Below are 20,027 nucleotides of genomic sequence, written 5' to 3'. Positions count from 1 at the left end.
AAGTGAATTGGTTCGTTTATTTTTGCTAAAAGAGTGGCTCGGTTCATTTATTTTTGACAAAAAAAAGTGGCTCGATTTGTTTGCATTTTCAAGTAGTTCGGTTCATTTATTTTTATTAAACAAGTAGTTCAGTAAGTTTATTTTTCTTGTTAAAATTGGTTCGATTAGTTTCTTTTTGTTAAAAAAGTGATTCGGTTTGTGTTTTTATTAAAGTAGTCTGGCTCATTTATTTTTGACCAAATGGTTAAGTAAATGAGAGAAACAAAAACTATTTTATCCCTAATGAAAAAAACAAAAGGGTTAACAAAAAGTACTAAAATATCATATTTTGGAAACGTCAGGTGTTTATTTGCATGAAATTTAAAAAAAAGATTATAAAGTTGCATAGTTAGTCAAACCCCGGGTATGAAAAGGCACTTAACTCAATGATGAATAGAATCCACGCTATGTTATAACCCAATTGATAAAATGATTTTGACCCATGATCCATGGATATCTGAAATTAATGAGATGAGAAATTAGAAATTAAAAGAAATATAGGGCTGACACCTAAGCTTCAATATTTTCTTTTATTAGTATTGTAAGATAAGATAAGATAAGATTGGTCTGTCAGGTTGATTATATTTGGGATTGAGTTTGAACCTAGAAATGTGCTTTTTCTTTTCATAAATACCGGTTACGTACCGATAGTGTACCGGTATCGTACTGTCACACCCCGACCAAAGGCGGCGGAACATGCTGGGGTGCAACGTGATTAGACAAATACACAAGACACTGTTTAAAGTGACAATATTTAATCAGCTCATTTTATTTCATAAATCAATAAACAACACATCTCGTTCATACAAACAAATTGAATACAAGTAAACAAATATATTGTTCGTTTTACTAATATCCTAATAGTCTTGGTAACGTTTTTCGTCAAGTCCTCGAGTCAACAAAAGTCAAACTTGTAACATTTCATAAAATAAAGTTTGTCAACACAAAGGTTGGTGAGCAATTCATAAGTTTGAGCATATAAGTATATAGTGATAAAAAGCCACAAAACTTGTATACGAAACAATAAATAAAAGCAATAACTTGGATAAATAGATATCACTAGTAGAATTACGTTAGCGACACCTAGCTACAAGGGGATGCCAAATAGTATAGGATTTTATAGTTATCGTTAATTGCGTTACGTTAACGACACCTTGCTATAAGGGGATGCCAATTAGTCTAGGATTTTATAGATCAACCAACCAAAAGCGATAAACACATAGGCATATAATCATAGAACACCAAATCGAGCAAGTATTTAAGTAAAGTATACAATAACGTTTGTGGTTTATGATTCAAGAATAAAACATTTAGTTGAATAAGTATGAAATGTCACCCCCAAAACAAAAGATGGAAAACGGGGTATGAAAGTACTCACGTTCAAGTAGTAAACTTGAAAGATGATAATTTGGAGATTTGCCGGAACGACGAGTTTAACGAATAATGCCTAAAAGGAAAGAAGTCTTGGATTTAGAAAGGTTGTCTTTAAGATCTTTAAATAAAATAATTGTTGTGAAAAGTAAACAATTTAAATTCAAGGTTTAAAATGTAACTATTTGAGAATTTATAACAATAACCCCTTTAAAAATGTAAGTTTGCTCGAAACCGGGTTAAAGTATCTAACCTTAATATTTACTTAACCTATGTTAAGTAATAAGGTGGGAAAAATGCAAATATGCAAGTTCCTTTGGGATAAAGATACTAAAACAGGTCTTTAACGAGTGTTTCGGGTTGTTGGTTCGGGCCTTGATAATTGGTCAAACCCAAAGTCAACTTTCCAAAATAATGAATGTTATGAGATAACTCAATAAAACTTTATAAGACTTAACCAAGTATGTAGATCTATTGTTTTAGAACTAACAACGTACGTTAAGCGAGTGTTCGGTTTTGTCGGTCCAAACTATGTTATGAGATCAAGTTGGATCCAACAATTCCAAGTACTTAAGAAAATAATTAAAATCAGTTTGTAAACTATTTTTAAAGAAATATATAAGTCCTAATAGCTAAAAACACACTTGTGTGTCTTAAGCGAGTAAAAATCGGATTGGTTCGGTTTCCATCTCACAATACGTTCCTTGATGGTCTCCACATGCCCAAATAACCAAGAACTTGTACAAATGAATTTAAAAACTTAAATCTAACATAAAGCATGTTTAAAACAATTATTTAACAAAACTAGTAACAAGTTCGGTTCACGGTTTGGACTATTTACGGTTAAACCGAGGTTAGTCTCTACAAACCTCCACCATGGAACTTCATAAATATGACAAACAAACTAAAAAGAACATAATTTATACAAGATTAATATGTGCAAACAAGTTATGTGTGTGTATATATATCAAGAACACGAAGTCCTCCATGAAGCCTTGCCTTACGAGGTCCGAAACTTAACCAACCGGAGTCGGAGAAGTAACTACCAAAGGTAACAAGGGGTGTGTATTATATATATGTTGTACCACCATAAACAAGTATTAATAAGACTACATAAGCTAAATAGAATGAAAGATTAAACTTGGTTTGACATTTGGAAGTCAAACCTTCAAGAACACATAAATAAAACAACCTTGGCTCTATGGAGAATTGAGAGTTTTTGGAGATGTAGCAAGGAATAATGAAGGGGAAAGGGTGTGTATATATATGGTAATGTTGGTGGTCAAATATGGGTGTTAAACACAAGAGGTTTCATGCAAAAAAGGGTCAAACAAGCACAAAACAACAAAAACGAGTTTGCTGATCTGACACAGCTCGCGCCGCGTGACCATAAACTCCCTCCCCCGTCGCGCAGCGCGACGGGGTGCTGACAAATTTTTTTAATTTTTCAAAATTGGCAGAAATGGTCCCCGAAGTTCGTTTTAAGTGATGTTTACGCGTTTTAAAGACCGAAGTGAATGTTTTCAAGACCCAATAAGTGTAAAACAATATTGTAACATAAAATCCAATATTTTATATATTTGAAATGTTCGGGATATAAATCGGGTCGGTTTACATGATAAACGAATACACAAACGAATACAAATAGGACCCGAAATTGACGAATGTCACATGTACCGAATGATAGTAAATGGTACCAGTATTGGTATTTCTTTTTCTAAAATTTGGTATCGGTACATATAAGATCGGTATTGGTAGCGAGTTTATATAAGATATATCTAGAGGGATTTTAGGGATCTACTTCAGTTTCTGAATATATTAAAGATTGAATCTACTTAATTTTTGTGAATTTTAAGCCACTTTGTGTATTCTATTTGTATTCATTATTTCAAGTGTTAATTTAGTTTTCTTTTTTTTTTCTTGAAAACCCATTGATCAAACATTTAGGAATACTCAAGATAATATTGAATCTTTTATAGTTTTGTAAATAATACGATAATCAATGATATATAACTATTTAAATTCAATTGTTATATGCTAAAAAAAGATAAAACGCTAAAACAGTATCGAAGCGGTAAATTACTGAAATATCGATACCGATACGGTACCGGTACCGATTGATATCTTCGGTACGGTATTCGGTACCTGCTTTTTATCAAATTCGGTACCTGCTTTTTCTCAATCAATTCTTTTGGCATCGGTACCGACACGATACCAAACCGATATACATTGTGTTATTACAATTATTATTAGACCCAGTCTGATCCAAAGTTTACTTCACTTTTCAGCATAAATCATCACTTGAACACATCAGCATTCTATAAACATTAAATTAATAGTAGGTGTTACCTTTGGCACCCCTGCTACCTAATCATGGACATGAACTAGTACTATCATATATATTGTTGACTGTTGTTTGACCTCAAGACAGTCAACATATGTAGTTTGATCTCAGGAAAGTCAAAATTCACTGCAACATGTTGTTGTACTATTGTTTAACCTCAGGAAAGTCAAGATATGCAAATGGTTTTCTATTTTCAACTTAAACAAATGACATTAAACATCAAGTAAATGTGTCATATGGGTCAAATAAAATTGTCATAAACAAATGTCAATGAACACCAAACAAATTGGTCAAATCTAAAATGACCACATTTTTACTAATAAAATGTTTCATATTCTATAATCTTGAGAATCCAACTTTCCACTTGAAGCAAGACCTGAGGATAAACCGGAGTTGTACCTGCATTCGCCATATCATATTTAACCATTAGTAGTTGATATCACAACCCCAAAATTCATTTCAATTATATGCAATTCAATCATATAATCAGTTGGCAAAAACTGTAGTACATATTTTTAAAAGATGGACAAGAGTTTCAAGTCAACCGAGTCATCCCATTTTGACGCATAGCAAAAAATCCTATCTGAGTTGTTGCCCAACTTGGTAAATTGGCACATTTTGCTACTGTTACCCAAACCATGTAAATTCTAAAAATGGGCATTGCATAAACATAAACTACTTAAATTATAAAGTGTTGCATTTTTGTAACATTCGTCAATTTCCGGTTTTATTTGTATTTGTTTACCCGACTTGAATTTGAAATTCGGATCTTCCAGTATCAATGAAAATGAGTATATATTTGTGTTTGATTCATTTCATATTGTTATGTCATCTAAGCTTGTTGAACAATCCTTAAAATCGCTTATTTAGGCAAAAATTTGCATTTCTATAAAGTACAGGGACTGATTGTGTCATTTAACGTAAAATTGTGGATCCTGACATTTGGCCGCACATCGCGATAGGGTTGATACCTATCCGTCGTGATACCCTGCCAACCAGTAGATCAAAAAGTTTAGTTTTGGTCCGTGTTTGACTCGTTTAACACGATAATCCATCTTAATCTCGTTTATTATTAAAACTAACTAATTGCCCGCGCGATGCAACAATGTACACTCAAACGCAACCGGTGTTAGTACGTTTGTAACCTCGCAAAGGTACGTGCGTAACCCGACGGTGGTATGCATTTAACGCGGCATCGGGCGTGTAACCTGTGCCAGTAAGCGCGCCACATAATGCCTATACGCGAGCAACCCGACATGTATAAACAATGTCATCCACATAACTGATGCTTAAACGCGCATAACAGGTGGCGACAAGCAAGAAGCAAAGATGAAATGTACAATAATTTCAAATAAACTACTTTTAACCCAGTCTTTTTTTACGGACATGTTCCAACCCGAAAATGTGTTAACCCGAAGCCCGTTTTGACAAGAACCCTTTCGATCTAAACCTATCCCGACATGAACTAAATTAACCCTTTTTGTATTAACCTGTTCCAACCCTAACATGTTCCAACACCATTAGTCGAACATGTCCGACCAATTGCCGCTAATAACTGGTAATCATGTAACATGTTAGTTTTTAATAAATTAATAAACTATAGCAATACCATACTCAAATTAAAGATAATAAAATGCTCATTATTATGGTGTATTTTTTTAGAAAAAATATTAACGTGTGAAAAAGTTACGGCAGTTAAAATGTCGTGGGGTAGTTGGTTAATAATTAGGGGGGAAATATGTAACTATTTAATACATTAACAAAACTTTATTGAAGTTGAAGGGCCAATACTGTATATTACTTTTGAATAGGCAAAGCCTATTTTACCCCTACATTCTTAAAATTATATGCATTGCTACTTGTACAATATGCAACAAAAGTGGCACATCTTAAAATTAAGAGGTCTCTCACTCCTATATTATATATAGTATAGATATAGATATAGTTTATTAAGCCTAGAATATTCCATTATCATAATATATCGAAAACCAATAAGTTTTATCATCTAACTCATGATAAAGATGTAAACTTGATTACTATCTTCGTACTTTTAAGTTTTAAACGAATTATCGCAAAATTATTGATAAAAATGAAGCTTAATTTGGATTCCTATATTAAAAAATGATCATTTACCTCCATTTTCTTCTAATCAACTTGTAATTTATACGCTCTTTCACGAATTCAAGCTCCATCAAGGTGTTCTTTAAGTAGTTTGACCACGAAAGTCAAACGGGTCTTATAATCCTAAATCATTTAGTTCCTCATTCAATTCTCGGGTAAGTTTGTATTTTTCCAGTTATTTATCAACCCTTTAATGGAAGCCCTCATCTAATTTCAGTAAATTTGGGGGATTTCAAGTTCAATGAATCAAATTCAATTTAGGGCTTATGTTATGAACTAAATTGGGGCTTTTCAATTTGACTATGAATTGACCCAAATTAGCTTATGTTCCTTCAATGTTTTATATTTGTATTTGTGTTTTGGTCATGTTGGATATGAATTTAACCTCAAATTAACATTCGGGTCAAACACGAATCGAATCCAGAGCTAGCTGGTTCTCCCCGAAATGCGTTGAGTAGCAGCAGTTGACTGGACATCTAGGGGTAAAACACTGTTAACAGTGCGGGCCGTGAGAGCGGTACCAAATTGAGGCAAACTCAGAAACTAGATATGACCTCAAAATAACATGGGTCAAGGTCGACCAGTGAGACGATGGGGGATAAGCTTCATCGTCTTGAGGGAAACAGCCCGGATCACCAGCTAAGGCCCATAAATGACTCGATTAAAAATGAACTTTCTATTTTTCATTTAAAAATCTAAGATTTGACTAATTATTCTATTTAGTTATCATTATTCGCATTTTTATGGTTTTAACCTCATGTTAGGGATCTTTCGTTGAATCAGATGCTTAACTTCACATTTATTATTTATCATCTTCTAAGCTCGCCTATTTTCGAGGTGAGTAATTCACACTTCGTTTTACCTATTATTTTAGGAATAACATGCATACCAAACCCCAATCGTTGTTGTTGTTGCTGCTGTTGTTGCTATTGTTGTTGTTGTTGTTGTTGTTAATTCCTTAATCACAATTCATAAAAATGTGTTTACATGTCATTGCTAGTTTATTGTTAGATGTTACTTGTCAAGGTGTTCAATTGTTGAATGTTGGTCTCATCCTTTGTCACACCTGGCCTCAGGGGCCTAGCCGTGTGACCCATAGTTGGTACCATTTCTGTTAATTTATCAAAGTTTGATTACGCAACGGAAAATCATTAGTAAAATATTTACTTTTATAACATAAGGAATTATGATGCATATAAAATTATACATCTTTTAACATCAAATAATCTCTAAAAACTGCACCTTCTATCGAATAATATAGTTCAACTAATTACTTATCATGTTAAAATGTTTTTTCAGGTAAACCCAAGCCTCAAACTAAGAAACAAATGAAAAGCCAAAGCAAAATCAAAGAAAACAATGAAACACGACCCCATGCCTCATGGAACACGCCCCCATGCTTTCATGTGCAAGTAAAGACAAAAAATTGTAAAAAAAAAAAAGACAAAATACTGGACAACTGGACACGAGGTTGTGCCTCAGAAGACACGAGGACGTGGTCACCTTTCAGAAAAGACAAAAGAAATATAACAAGACACCAAAAACACGGGGCCGTGCCCCCATGAAGCACGCCTCGTGGTGAGTCATCATGTACGATATGACAGAGCATTAAATGCGAGAGGACGGATGGAAAAGGGGGCGTGCCTCCATCTACACGGGGTCGTGCCTGATCACCAGACTGCCTATAAATAGTGGAGCATGTTGCATTTAACAAGTGTGCTTGAAGAAAACTTCTATACGGATTTCTTTTATAAAATCACCCACTTTACACTCATATTGAAGGTCTCGTGGAGAGTTTGAATGCTTGGAGGCTATCATCATCATCATCCATCATCATTGAAGAAGGAAGATTCATCCATATTTGATTAGATTGTTCTGGTTTGATCATGTGTTTGTTATATTCATCTCTTTTGATGCTCATAACCATGCTCATTATGAGCTAAAACTTCATTTATTATTTAATTTCTATGAAGAAGCTTTTTTACTTAATGATTATATTAAACATGTGATTTATTTTGGTAAAGTATAAGGTTATTTCTCAATTATCATTTGATGAAAAATGTTTTATCACTTTAACTCAATACATCAAGGTTGATGATTAACAATCATTCATGATTCACTCATGTTCTTGGATACTAGAAATGGTAAAAGAATACCTTGATAATTTATTCAAGATAAAACATGGATCCTTATATTGTACTTAGAAAGATGAGATATAAGCTATGATCTATTTATCTAGTTTTGATAATTCAGAAATAACATTGTTAACACGATTTCTTAGGTTATCATGCTAGTTAAAGAAATCATATGTTAATGGAATGTGTAATTATAACCTAATTAAATCAACCAAGGGGAGGTTGTGTGAGTCAACTACAATCACACGAAATTGTTAGAATTGGTATTTGATAAATCGAAGTCAATTCTAATCTTTTACTTTACTAAACTGGTTGCCTACTTAAATTGACATTCTCGTGGTAGTATGAGATTAAGCAATGATGGACTTGAAAATATGCATGCTACTTTCTTTTATGTCATATAATATGTTCACTTAGAAATGAGAGACTATTCTATCATATATTATTAACGCATATATTATTAACGCAAGTTTATCACATGCTTATTTATTAATCATCAAGGAAAAATAGAGTGGATTCTTGATCTTAGATGCTAACCTTCATATAACTGAATTACTCATTTAGAATTTCTCTTCTTGTCACCTACATATTATATATATATATAAGTATTTCTATTTGTTAAAAGGTTTAAAAATCAACCCTAAAATGATTAAAACTCTTCGATTGAAGTAAGACGAAGATTCATTATTAAAAATATTTGTGTCCACGGAACGATACCTGGTTCTTACCAATACTATTCTACATATATGATAGGTACACTTTCCTTTTTTGTGTGTGTTTATTCTTAGTAGAAATAACTTTTATAAATTTAAAACACGATCTTGTGTGAAAGCAAAAATTCATCCCTTATATTTTATACCACTCAGCACATCACATCAAATTAAATACCCTTTTTTTATTTTTTAAAAGTACTTGCTTTAACACAAGTTTTACATATGTTTCGTTTACAAAATTTAGCTGAACCATCAGTTGTATTCTATGCCTAGCGATCTTTTATCTCCACCGCGCATATCCACTTCTATACCTTATTCCTGGTTACCTGGAAACACTTTTTAAAAATATGTCAGCTATATGCTGGTGAATAACGCTGACTCGATAAAAGGTTTTCATAATTCGTTATGACACAATCACCAATAGCTTTCAACGACTCAGTGGGTCTCAATCCCATATCATCGGAACTAAACATACGCACAAACCACTTAGTGGACGGTTACGCGCCCTAGAAACAGTTACTTGCCTCATGGTCAGTATGTCTGTAGTGTGCCCACTATAAATCATATATGTAAGGATCCAAACACATGTGTACTTTAGCCTGAGTGTCTAATACTACCTTGTATCAATACGTTTTAGAGGATTTGAACCAACCCTCATGTAAATACTTTCCTAACTCTTTACATATGGATAACCCTTCATAATCTAAAAGAGTAGATATTTCATAAATATAGAGGATTCGTACCAACCCTCTTATAAAATCTTTTCTGACACTTTACGTATGGATAAATATCCTTAACTTTAAAAGATTATATACTTTGTAAAAAGGTTTAAGTATTGAGCGTATTCACCTTTTGATAAGATGTTCAACCAACAATTTCTTTGTGTTTGATGAATGATTACCTCAGACCTATAGTTCGAGAATAATAGTTTAATAATTTATCTAGATCGAATGATCTAGCTTCAGACCTTTAGTCCAATTTATAGCTTTAAACCTTGATAAAACATTCCTTTTGATATAAAAGTCATTTTTATTCAAAATGTGTAAGACCCCGTTCCCGGTGCCTCACTCTAGACATTGGATTTACTCATAAACACAATTCTACAAATCAGAGTTTATTAAAACTTTCGCGGACTATAAAACTTTAACCCATCTTTACAAAACATTCAAATCTTGTCTTTGAAACATAACATGAAACATCATATTTAAAACATCATTTTTTTCATCTTCAAATGCCAGCCGCTCAATCCATGTCATGTGTCATCCCCATGCTAGCTCATTAAACATATAGACCTGCGTGCATACTAAAAGTTAGCTACGCTGAGTGAGTTCTAATTAATCAAGCAACATACAATACCTTCACATATCATACCTATACACATATCCGAAGATACATATTCATACTTATCATGTTACCTTTCTTACATACATACATACATATTTACGTATCTGAATATACCTATTAATATCTTGTCCTTAAATATCCATAAGAGGAACATTACACAACATTCATTACAGGATTATCTACTAAAGTCCATAGAAGGAACACTATATATTATACATAGAAGGTACAACGTGTATTATCCATAGAAGGAACACTATATATTATCCATAGCAGGAACAACATGTACTATCCATAGAAGGAACACTATATATTATCCATAGAAGGAACAACGTGTACTTTCCATAGAAGGAACAATATTCACTATCCATACAAGAAACTCAATATATTATCCATAGAAGGAACAACGTTTATTATCCATAAGAGGAACATACGGTTAATCATATAATATCCAACTAAGGAACACTAATGGGGTCCACAGTCCTTATCTACGTTGTTACATTCCACGTCAATGTCCAAAGGAAGTTAGAGGGATTTGTCATCCTAAATTACTATGTCAGACGTAGAATGTACCCACGTAAACAAGCATATCACATCATAACATGCAGAAGCACTGGGAATCCTTCATTTTAATCTTCTAACGATCACCTTCCCTGATGATACGTGCAATATCCGAAGATCGTTCATGTACCGACAGCATTCATCTATATCTTCAACAATTTTCACACAAATTATATATGGCATACACTTACCCCTTAATGTAAGGGTATTTACTAATCACATTGAGTATGCACACATCCCAAAAAACATAACAAGGAAATGGGGCTAGAAACTCACCTGAACGGCTGAACTCAGTCCCTTTCAGAGTTAATGGTAACTCCTTTCTTTAACTGGGCACGACTAACTGTATAACAGTTACATGTATCAATCAACTATCACTATCCATATCGTATATCTAGTTTAATATAACCCTCAACGAACGGGGGTCCGGGGGCAGCGCCCCTGGCAGCGGTGTCTAGGGGTGGCAGCCCCTAGCATGGTTATCACACGAAACCCAATTTCACTTATCTTGTGATCAACCCAACTAGTTAGGCCCACTTAAACCAACTCACTTAGGAACAACTTCAATTGATGATGTTTTTATATTCGAACCTCCATTGTTGACAATACATGTGTAAATTGGTGTTTCTTGCTTATATGTATGTCACGCTTCATTTCCAGGACGTGTTCATGAACCGTTATGATATCATGAATGATGAATTACTTCAAAATGAGGGGTTTTGTAAGACACGCTACAATCTACCTTAATAACAAATAAGCAATGCTAAATTAGACTATAATGTGTATTAAACACTCAAAACTATGAACACTTATGAAAAACTTCTATATTCGACCACTTTCTATTAAAATTCTAATAACAACCAAAACTAAACTCATCAACATTAATGTAAATACACCTTAGAAAGCCAACAAAATTCTATAAATAAAACTTAAAACTCCTATAAAAATCCATAAACTATAGACAAACTAAATCCCCAATAAATTAAACATAGACACACACAAATCTTTCCATTCAAACCCTAATTCCAACTTCAATCCACACTCCACAACTTCCTTTCTCCACCGTTGATTAAAAACAATCCAACGGCCTACATTTAAAACATTACAAACACCCGGATCCGCGTCATAACCAAATCCACCAATCAGCTTTTAAGAATTAAATTATTTAAGTCCCCACATATCTCATCTTCTTCACACACACAAACACACCTGCAAATCTAATTTCACCGGAACCCTAACCCTAATTCTCATTTCGTCAAATTAACGATGGCTAAGGCTGCTTCTGCTCCCAAGACCAGAAACCCACCTCAGCATCCTTCTTATCTCGAGGTTTGTATATTTTAATTTCATTTTTATTGTCTATATATGTATATAATGTTTATATTAACAATAATGGGTCTGATTATTTTGCTTTAATTGAACATGCAGATGATTAAGGATGCGATTACAACGTTGAAAGAGAGAACCGGTTCAAGTTCTCAGGCGATTGGAAAGTTTATTGAAGGCAAGTACAAGAATTTGCCGGCTAACTACAAGAAGCTGTTGGCTGTTCAATTGAAGAAGAATGTAGCCGATGGTAAGCTGGTCAAGGTCAAGGCTTCGTTCAAGCTGGCTCCCAAGAACGCCGCTGAGCCCGCGGCTAAGAAGGCCAAGCCGGCTGCCAAGCCGAAGCCGACAGTCAAGCCGGCGGCTAAAAAGGCTCCGGCGAAGAAGAAGGCTGTTGCTACACCTGCAAAAGCTAAGCCGGTTGCCAAGCCGAAGACGCCGACGAAGGCAGCTGCCAAGCCGAAGGCTAAGCCGGCGGCTAAGCCTAAGGCAGCTGTGAAGCCGAAGACCCCAACGAAGCCAGCGGCTAAGAAGGCAGCCGAGCCGAAGAAGGTAGCAGTGAAGAAGGCGGCGCCGGCTAAGAAGGTAGCAGTGAAGAAGGCGGCGTCGGCTAAGAAGGCAGCCGCGCCGAAGAAAGCTGCATCTGCAAAGAAGGCGAAGAAGTAAGGAAGAGTGATGATAAAGTAGGAGGACTTGTAGTGACAAATTGTTTGTTTGTAGGGGTTTGTTTTGTAAATTTTTGAGACTGACGTCATCATCTGGTGTATTTTGAATTTTTTGCTTTAATGTTTAAATCCAGGATAGACTTACAGACTTGAATCTCGATGTTTTTTTTTAATTTGTTTTTGTTAATGTTAATGACATGTTGAAGTTTAGAATTTGATTTCAATGGTAAAAAAAATGTTACGTATTTGCAAATTAAAAATTGAATGATTAAAAAAAATGTTATTTCATGGCTTCAGATTTCTTTATGGAATACTTGAGCTCTTTCTGAATGCTTAACCTTGTTGGTGACATAACAATGTCTTTCCACACCGAGCCTTGTTGATTTGCTGTATTTGTCCGCTTATAAAGTTTGTATATTGAGTCGGCTGTTTCGTTTAATCGTTCTAGCATCTTCAGTATGTTTATCTCTTCTGGATCGACTAGTAATGTCTTTTCTTTATCTTTCCATCCTATTAGCTGTATACAAAAAATAGACAATCCTTAAGTTAGTAAACTGGTATGTGTACGCATATTTTGTAGCTTCGGTTAAATGTCGAAATTAACTAAATAAAAGGTGTAAAGATGTTAAAAACTGATCGTACTGGCCGGTTGAACCGGTTATCCCGGATTTTGGTAAGGTAACTGATATTTAGAGTTCGGTATTTTTGAGCGGCTCGCTAGAACATTGTACCGCTGGTTTTTAAATAAATACTGCTAAAGAGATTTTTGATACTTTTTTAAGCCCATATGTTTAAAAATGACTTTCAATCTATCCGATAAATTTGAAACGAGTAAAATCATTACGAAGATTCGTAAATCAATCACCAATTTTGTATCATGCAAATGCAAGACTGGTTTCTTTACATTTTTTGTAACTGATTAATTTTGTATATAAAGTACAAACTTCCTATTTGACTCGATCGTTGTTCATGTGTGATGTTGACGTTCAACCGGTTGTACCATTTTTTAAATCAAATCCGGTACGTGTAAAAAACCGGTTTATAAAACATTGGTTATTATACTACACATTGCGTAAAAATTTAAAACATGTTTCCTTGATTTTCTTTTTACACATTTTCAGGCAAAATCGACTTTTTAGCCTAACTCCGCCTATATGTGTGTATATACCTTTGGCGGTCCATCTAGCGCGTTGGTCAGATAAAGTCTTGCATTGTCGACAAGTTGACAGTAAGTCATAAACGCATTTGCAAATCGTTTGTGTGATGTCAACTGTGATCTAACCCTCACAGCTCGTCGGCACATAATGGCCCTCCTGTTAAACAAAATCTATAAACATAACGGGAAACACGAAAAAAGGGTATAAAACTGATTGACGAGGTTACCTGACGCCTCTTATGACAGCTAAATAAGGGTCACAAACAACACCAACTAGTTCTATCCTGTATGGTCTTCTCTTTTGGTTACCATCTATTAACTCATTTTCTTCTTCAAGTTCCCAATATCTCTCAATAACACCCCCATCTGACTCCACCTTGTAACCGGGCCCCATACGGTAACGTTTGCGATGAACGTTTCTTGCCATTGTTATCGTCTGCACGACAAAGGGGACCCACGATAGGGTCCCGTCCATGATTACATCTCTGCCTTCGTTTAACGCTGTTACAAGTAGCGATGACGCTGCATCTGTGGATGATTGATGCACCTGTAAATTGTATAATGAGCACATTTGCTTTTTGTAAATTATACATATAACGAGCATACTTTTAGCTGCTTTCGATAGGGAACACGCCTTTTGTTTTGAAAGTACGTACCCAAAAGTGGAAAGCAGCTAAAAGTATGTCATGTTATCATGGAAAGTTCCGTCACATAATTATTTTGTGACGGAAAGTTCTTTGGTAAAATATATTAAAAAAGGAAGACAAGTCGGGCGTGCCAGCTCAGCGGTATGAAGCATGTCGTGATGGCCTCTAGAACTTAAAGCTCTGTAAATAACATCAGATTCTTTGAAGGCATCTGCCTCTATTACAACCGCATTTGCTGATGCTCCGGCCCAAAATGGTCTGTACACATTTAACACAAATAACATAAATATCTTTTACATGGGCTATGAATGATAATAATAATAATAAAGTTGCTTACTCTTTAAGAAGGTCTTTAAGAACAGTACTCTTTCCAGCTCCCATGCCACCACCCATAAAAAGAAGAACCGGGCTACGATCTTTGTGTGCCATCGGGACCATAACATCCGTACACTCTGAATCATCTGCATTCGAAAGGCCTATCGCCTTCATTTCTTCTACTAATGTCGTGAACACTCGTGCTACTTTTAGGTTCTTTGTCACCCTCTCAAATCTTTGTTCCCTGTCTCATTTCAAACAATCTTAACATCAAGACATCATTAATAACCGAATCTATGATTCCTTGTATAATGAGTTTGTTGGCACATAGGAACACGAAAGTGTACCTTGTCGCTTGCATGACTATGTTCTTGAGCTTCTTTTTAGGTTCATGTCCATCAGGACCCAACACCTAAAATTTCATAAGGAGAACTTATCATAGTATTATTTTTAAATCGCATTCGATAAATTATGTACAGGGTTAGGTTTATTACAAAAGAATAAGTATTGTAAGAATAATTTTGTACTTTCTTGAATATAAATACTAATGTTATGTAAATAAAACACCGTAAAATTAATTTGTTCATATGTTTCGTTCCTCAGAACTTTAACTGTTTACCTACACGTGTAGATTCGGGAGAGAGAAATAAATATTGCAATTTAACTATTTCCTTATACTTTAAAAACATATTAAGATTTTAAATAAATGAATGTTTATTTTGATTTGTATTGGTGTTGTATTGAACAAAAAAGTGTGTTTTTATACCTGAGTGATCATATAAGAAGCATGGCTCCAATGAAAAGCAAAGTAACTAAGAATACATCTCTCAAATTCCTCAACCAATTTTATGAACAATGAATCAGCCTGCGGGTCATCACCGAAGAACGAAATCATATCTTCCTCGCACCCTTCTTCTTTCCTGATATAATCAGCAGCTAATTTGCACAAATACGGGCATTCTCGATTATCATGAAAGCCCATCTGCCGAGCTGCATTCATCGACATACACATAAACACACATTTTGCATACACAAATCGATATTGTTTAATCAACTTTGGACGGTGTTTATACCTACATAATCATGGAATCTCTCAAGCTTCAACGGCTGCCTGGTTTTTGAAACTCGAATCCATGGGATGATCTTATTGTAATCTATTGTTTTCCTGGATCTGATGTGCATAGCAGCGGCAATGATCAAACCGATTGACGATGCAAAGATGATTTGTGTATACGTAGGGATATTTTCGTCGCCGAATATTTTGGATAATAAATAATCTTTGAATTCAGATGCAATTTCTTCACATGTCAGCATGTTTGAGATTTAGATTTGTGTTGCAGGAGATAAACACAGGAAGAATATCTTTGGATCTGATATTTGCAGAACAGAGGAAATTGTGAGCAAATAATTGAGAAAGGAATTTGTGTAAAATGTTTAATTCTGTTTTGTGTGGTTAGTCATAATTTAATATTTATTATTCTAATGATTCTTTTTAAATATAACAAATAATTTGATTATCTAACCATAACTGTAATTTTCACCCAAAAATTACATAATTTAAGTATGGTAATTAAGACCAATTCTTTTGAAAGGAGGTTAATTTGAGTAATAATTAGTTAATTACGCACGCTTTCATTTGCCCCGATTTAAATTCTTATAAAACTTGTTAACTTAATAAACGCTCTGTTGAGTCAGCGACGCCTCCACCATTTTACTTCGCCGTCACCTGCTCATCTCCGCCAATTTTTTCCGCTCTGCACATTTTTTTTTTACTTTTTTATAAAAGTTATCAAAAGAAAATAGTAGTTACAAAATTGCATGATGTAAAATACCTTATAGCATGAAATTTGAGAAGATTTATTTCATACAAAAACAAACATAAATAACAAAAAAAGACAGAACAACAAACGACCTTATTAAAATGTCTGCTTACACAATAACAAACCTACAACACTTTATATATTAATATTCACGTTGCAGAAAGATTTCAACATAGCTAAATCATACTCTCCCTAGAACATAAACATGATGTAAAACGATTAATTAAAAATCACATTCATCTCAACTTATTTAAACAAAACCAATCATATCAACATACAATCATACCGATTATCGGTAACATATGACGGAACATCATCTTCATATTCAGATAGGTGCAGAACAAGTAGTTCTAAAATGACCCATTTGATTGCACCGACTGCAATGCACCACCCGTTTCTCCCGTCCTCTATCTTCTGACCGAACCCTCCTTTTTCTTGGTCTTCCCGGTGGTCTAAGTGATTTTGGTGGATTAATAATAATCTCACTCACATTACCAGCTTCACCTTGTGAAATCCCATCTGTCATTTCTTTCCAAAGTGTTTTATCGGGAACCGGATGAATCGTTTGTGAATACGCTTTCCTGTAAGTTGCAACCGTAAAAGAACTTTCAGTAAAACGATGAACATTTTGTCTACACGATAAAAGAGCCGCAACAGCATGAGCACATGGCAGCCCGTAAAGCTGCCATCCCCGACACAAACAACAACGGTTTCTGATATCAACAATATTCGTCCCTTCATGTGAAATGACCTCAAATTCAGCCTCGTTTGCTCTAAGAACTTGATAAGTGCGTGCCCGATCGATAGCTTCTGAAACCCGTCTTTCTGCAGAAGGAACAAGTATTGAAGTCCACTGCATGCTCGTTTCACGTCTCTCGTTAAACCACGTCATTAACTGCCTACGAATGCATTCCATCATTTGAATAATGGGAAGCCCAGAAGCTTCCAGGATCCACGCGTTTAATGATTCGACTATGTTAGCAGTCAAATGACCAAAACGAGTTCCTTCAAAATAAGCTGTAGCCCATAAACGAGCGGGAACACGTCTAATCCAATAAGCAGCTTCTTGAGATATCTCTTCAATTTCCAAGATTTTGGATTCAAATTCCATAACGGTTAGAGCGTTTGCTGCGTCCCATAAAAGGTTAACAATCATGGTGTTGTTGAACTCTTTTCTAAAACTTTCACTAAGATGCCTCATACAAAACCCGTGAAAAGCTGTCGGAAAGTTGGCTTCCACACCGTCAACAATACTTTTTTGCCTGTCGGATAAAATTGTAAGCCTCGGCATGTTTTCTGTGTTTATTTCCAATAAATTATGTAACTCAGAAAGGAACCACATCCAGTTTTCACTACTTTCTTCATCAACAACCCCAAAAGCCAAAGGAAATAACGCCCCGTCACCATCAAAACCCGTGGCAAAAAGCAATGTCCCAAGATACTTGCTTTTTAACACGGTTTTATCAAGCCCGAGAAGCGGTCTACAGGCATTCAAAAACCCGTAAATCGAAGCTTGAAACGAGATAAACAACCGTTGAAAACAGTTATCATTTGGATTCACATAAACCGAAGCTATACTCTCGGGATTTGTGCGTCTAACTTGATCACAATATTGTGGTAAAAGACGGTAATCTTCTTCAAAAGAACCACGCAAAGCCGCCATGATTCGTTCTTTACCTCTCCAAGCTTGTTTATACGATAATGTAATCCCATGAACCCGGTGGATTTCTTCTAGAATCTCTTTCGGTTTGCATTGAGGGTTTTCTTTGAGCCTTTGTTCTACAGAATTAGCAACCCACTGAACCGAAGCTTGTTGATGACCGAGGTGCGCAATCCCACCACACGTGTGTTCAGCATGGATGGTTCGGATGGTGAAAGTGGGGACACCTGGCAGCTTAGCGGCGTGTATCCTCCACGGGCACCCTTCACTTGCACACTTGGCAGTAAACCGAGTTTTATCAGATTTGACAGTTTGTATCTCGAAATGTAGAGCAATTGCAGTGTATCTTAACGCCCTTCGACAGCTGGCAACATCTGGAAATTCTTGACCAACCATGAGTTCATAGTTTGGGGGCGGGGTTAGGGTTCGGGTTTGGATGACTGGGGTTGTGACCACAAGATCCGGGTGTTGAACTGATATCGGGATCACACCCATTTCAGAGTGTGAGTGTGGGTGCACCACGAGGCCTAAGTTTTCATCAAGTTCGTGATTCTCAACAACCGTTAAACCATGATTATTAGGTAAACCTAGTTCGTGAGGTTGATCAGACAGTACCAGATGAGAATCATGGGATATGGGCTGTTCTTGATCCATACCATGATCAAGATCATCACCATCTTCATTGTTCTCATCATATCCATTATTATGCTGATTGTTATCCTCAAACTCAGTTGGTATCTCATGGTTCATTAGCAACTCATTGTCAATACCGTGACCGTGATCGTGACCGTGGTTATGTCCTACACGCATATCTTGATTACCATTTTCGCTTAACTTAATGCCGTGCTTGTGGGCATGCCCCAATCCAATATTACGATTCTGCCCACCAACCAAACTCTGACCGTGCCTTAATCCCAATTGCTGGTTTTGAACCAATGGAACGTCTGTCCTTGGTCCAATAATCATCTCATGGTTATCCATGGCGAATATTTATCACCCGCAGCACCTTCAAACAAACCCTTGGAACCACTAGATAAGAAACATCAAAAGGCCTGTTTCAACAAATGTTCAGAGTCAAAAATTACTCAAATCATACAGTGATTCAATATATACACACATTCCACCAAAAACATTAAGCTAAACATGTTTAATTCATCTTTCATAAGAAACTACAAAATTAACCGCCATACATAATAATACGCTCTACCTATATTCTATCACCAGTTGTTGCTAACACAGTTTATGAAAAAAGTCCACCTTTTAACTCGAGAATATTCCAGATCAACTAAATGAAAAGTAGATCTGAATAACAAGAAAATTAGAGTTGAAAGACTTACCGGAATCAGAAGGGATCGCGGAAGAGGAAACCGTAGATTGGTGAATCGAAGAAGAAACCTGCAAGAGATGGTGTCATAGCGTGAATTGGAAAGTAGAGGGTAAGTTGGAATTGGCGGGTGATTTATAAATATAATAAAGAGTAGTAATAAGAATAAGAAGAGGTGAAATACCTGAAAGAGGGCTGGGGAGAAAAAGGGTAGAATTGGGGAACGAAGAGAGAATGAGAATTAGGGTTTCTTTCTTTTCTCTTCCCAACAAAGGGTATTTAGGTCACCTCAACTCATCTATCTTCTCTTTCATCGTCCTCTATTCCCTATTTTACCCCTTCACTTCTCCTATATTTTATTAAAATTATGTTTTATCCAAAAATCAAAATATTAGTTAGGATGTTTAATTGACACTAGCTTCTTCCGCTTGGGTTCTTCAGTTAAATGACTTAAGTTCGAATTTTATTTGTTACTTTGATGAATATTGG

The 20,027-nt window shown here is 35.4% G+C and overlaps 3 protein-coding genes across 5 annotated transcripts; 1 reads left to right on the top strand and 2 right to left on the bottom strand.

Annotated features, from left to right (window-relative positions):
- Positions 1–11,763: 11,763 nt before the first annotated feature.
- LOC143574085 (histone H1.2-like) lies at positions 11,764–12,770 on the top strand. 3 transcript variants are annotated; one of them, XM_077058805.1, is made up of 3 exons: positions 11,769–11,954; positions 12,054–12,536; positions 12,570–12,770. In XM_077058805.1, the coding sequence occupies exons 1-3, from the start codon at positions 11,892–11,894 to the stop codon at positions 12,615–12,617; spliced, it is 594 nt and encodes a 197-aa protein (XP_076914920.1). In that variant the 5' UTR covers positions 11,769–11,891; the 3' UTR covers positions 12,618–12,770. The 3 variants fall into 3 exon arrangements, with proteins under 3 accessions (XP_076914918.1, XP_076914920.1, XP_076914919.1); XM_077058804.1 differs by having other exon boundaries at positions 11,770–11,954; positions 12,567–12,770; XM_077058803.1 differs by having other exon boundaries at positions 11,764–11,954; positions 12,054–12,770.
- A 126-nt stretch (positions 12,771–12,896) lies between these two features.
- LOC143574087 (calmodulin calcium-dependent NAD kinase-like) lies at positions 12,897–16,312 on the bottom strand. Its single transcript, XM_077058806.1, has 8 exons — positions 15,808–16,312; positions 15,501–15,724; positions 15,082–15,146; positions 14,757–14,978; positions 14,551–14,677; positions 14,000–14,319; positions 13,785–13,929; positions 12,897–13,133 (listed from the first exon to the last, which is right to left on the bottom strand). The coding sequence occupies exons 1-8, from the start codon at positions 16,046–16,048 to the stop codon at positions 12,897–12,899; spliced, it is 1,581 nt and encodes a 526-aa protein (XP_076914921.1). The 5' UTR covers positions 16,049–16,312.
- Positions 16,313–16,866: 554 nt separating this feature from the next.
- Positions 16,867–19,793, bottom strand: LOC143574074 (uncharacterized). The gene is made up of 3 exons (XM_077058793.1): positions 19,723–19,793; positions 19,552–19,609; positions 16,867–19,266 (listed from the first exon to the last, which is right to left on the bottom strand). The coding sequence occupies exon 3, from the start codon at positions 19,193–19,195 to the stop codon at positions 16,880–16,882; it is 2,316 nt and encodes a 771-aa protein (XP_076914908.1). The 5' UTR covers positions 19,196–19,266; positions 19,552–19,609; positions 19,723–19,793; the 3' UTR covers positions 16,867–16,879.
- Positions 19,794–20,027: the final 234 nt, after the last annotated feature.

Source organism: Bidens hawaiensis, unplaced genomic scaffold (assembly GCF_021521415.1).
Source record: "Bidens hawaiensis isolate Kalapana, Puna unplaced genomic scaffold, B.hawaiensis_p1.1 tig00026837_1, whole genome shotgun sequence".
Taxonomy (NCBI): Eukaryota; Viridiplantae; Streptophyta; class Magnoliopsida; order Asterales; family Asteraceae; genus Bidens; species Bidens hawaiensis.
The sequence above is the reverse complement of the archived record's forward strand: the minus strand, read 5'-3'. Positions and strand labels throughout refer to the sequence as shown.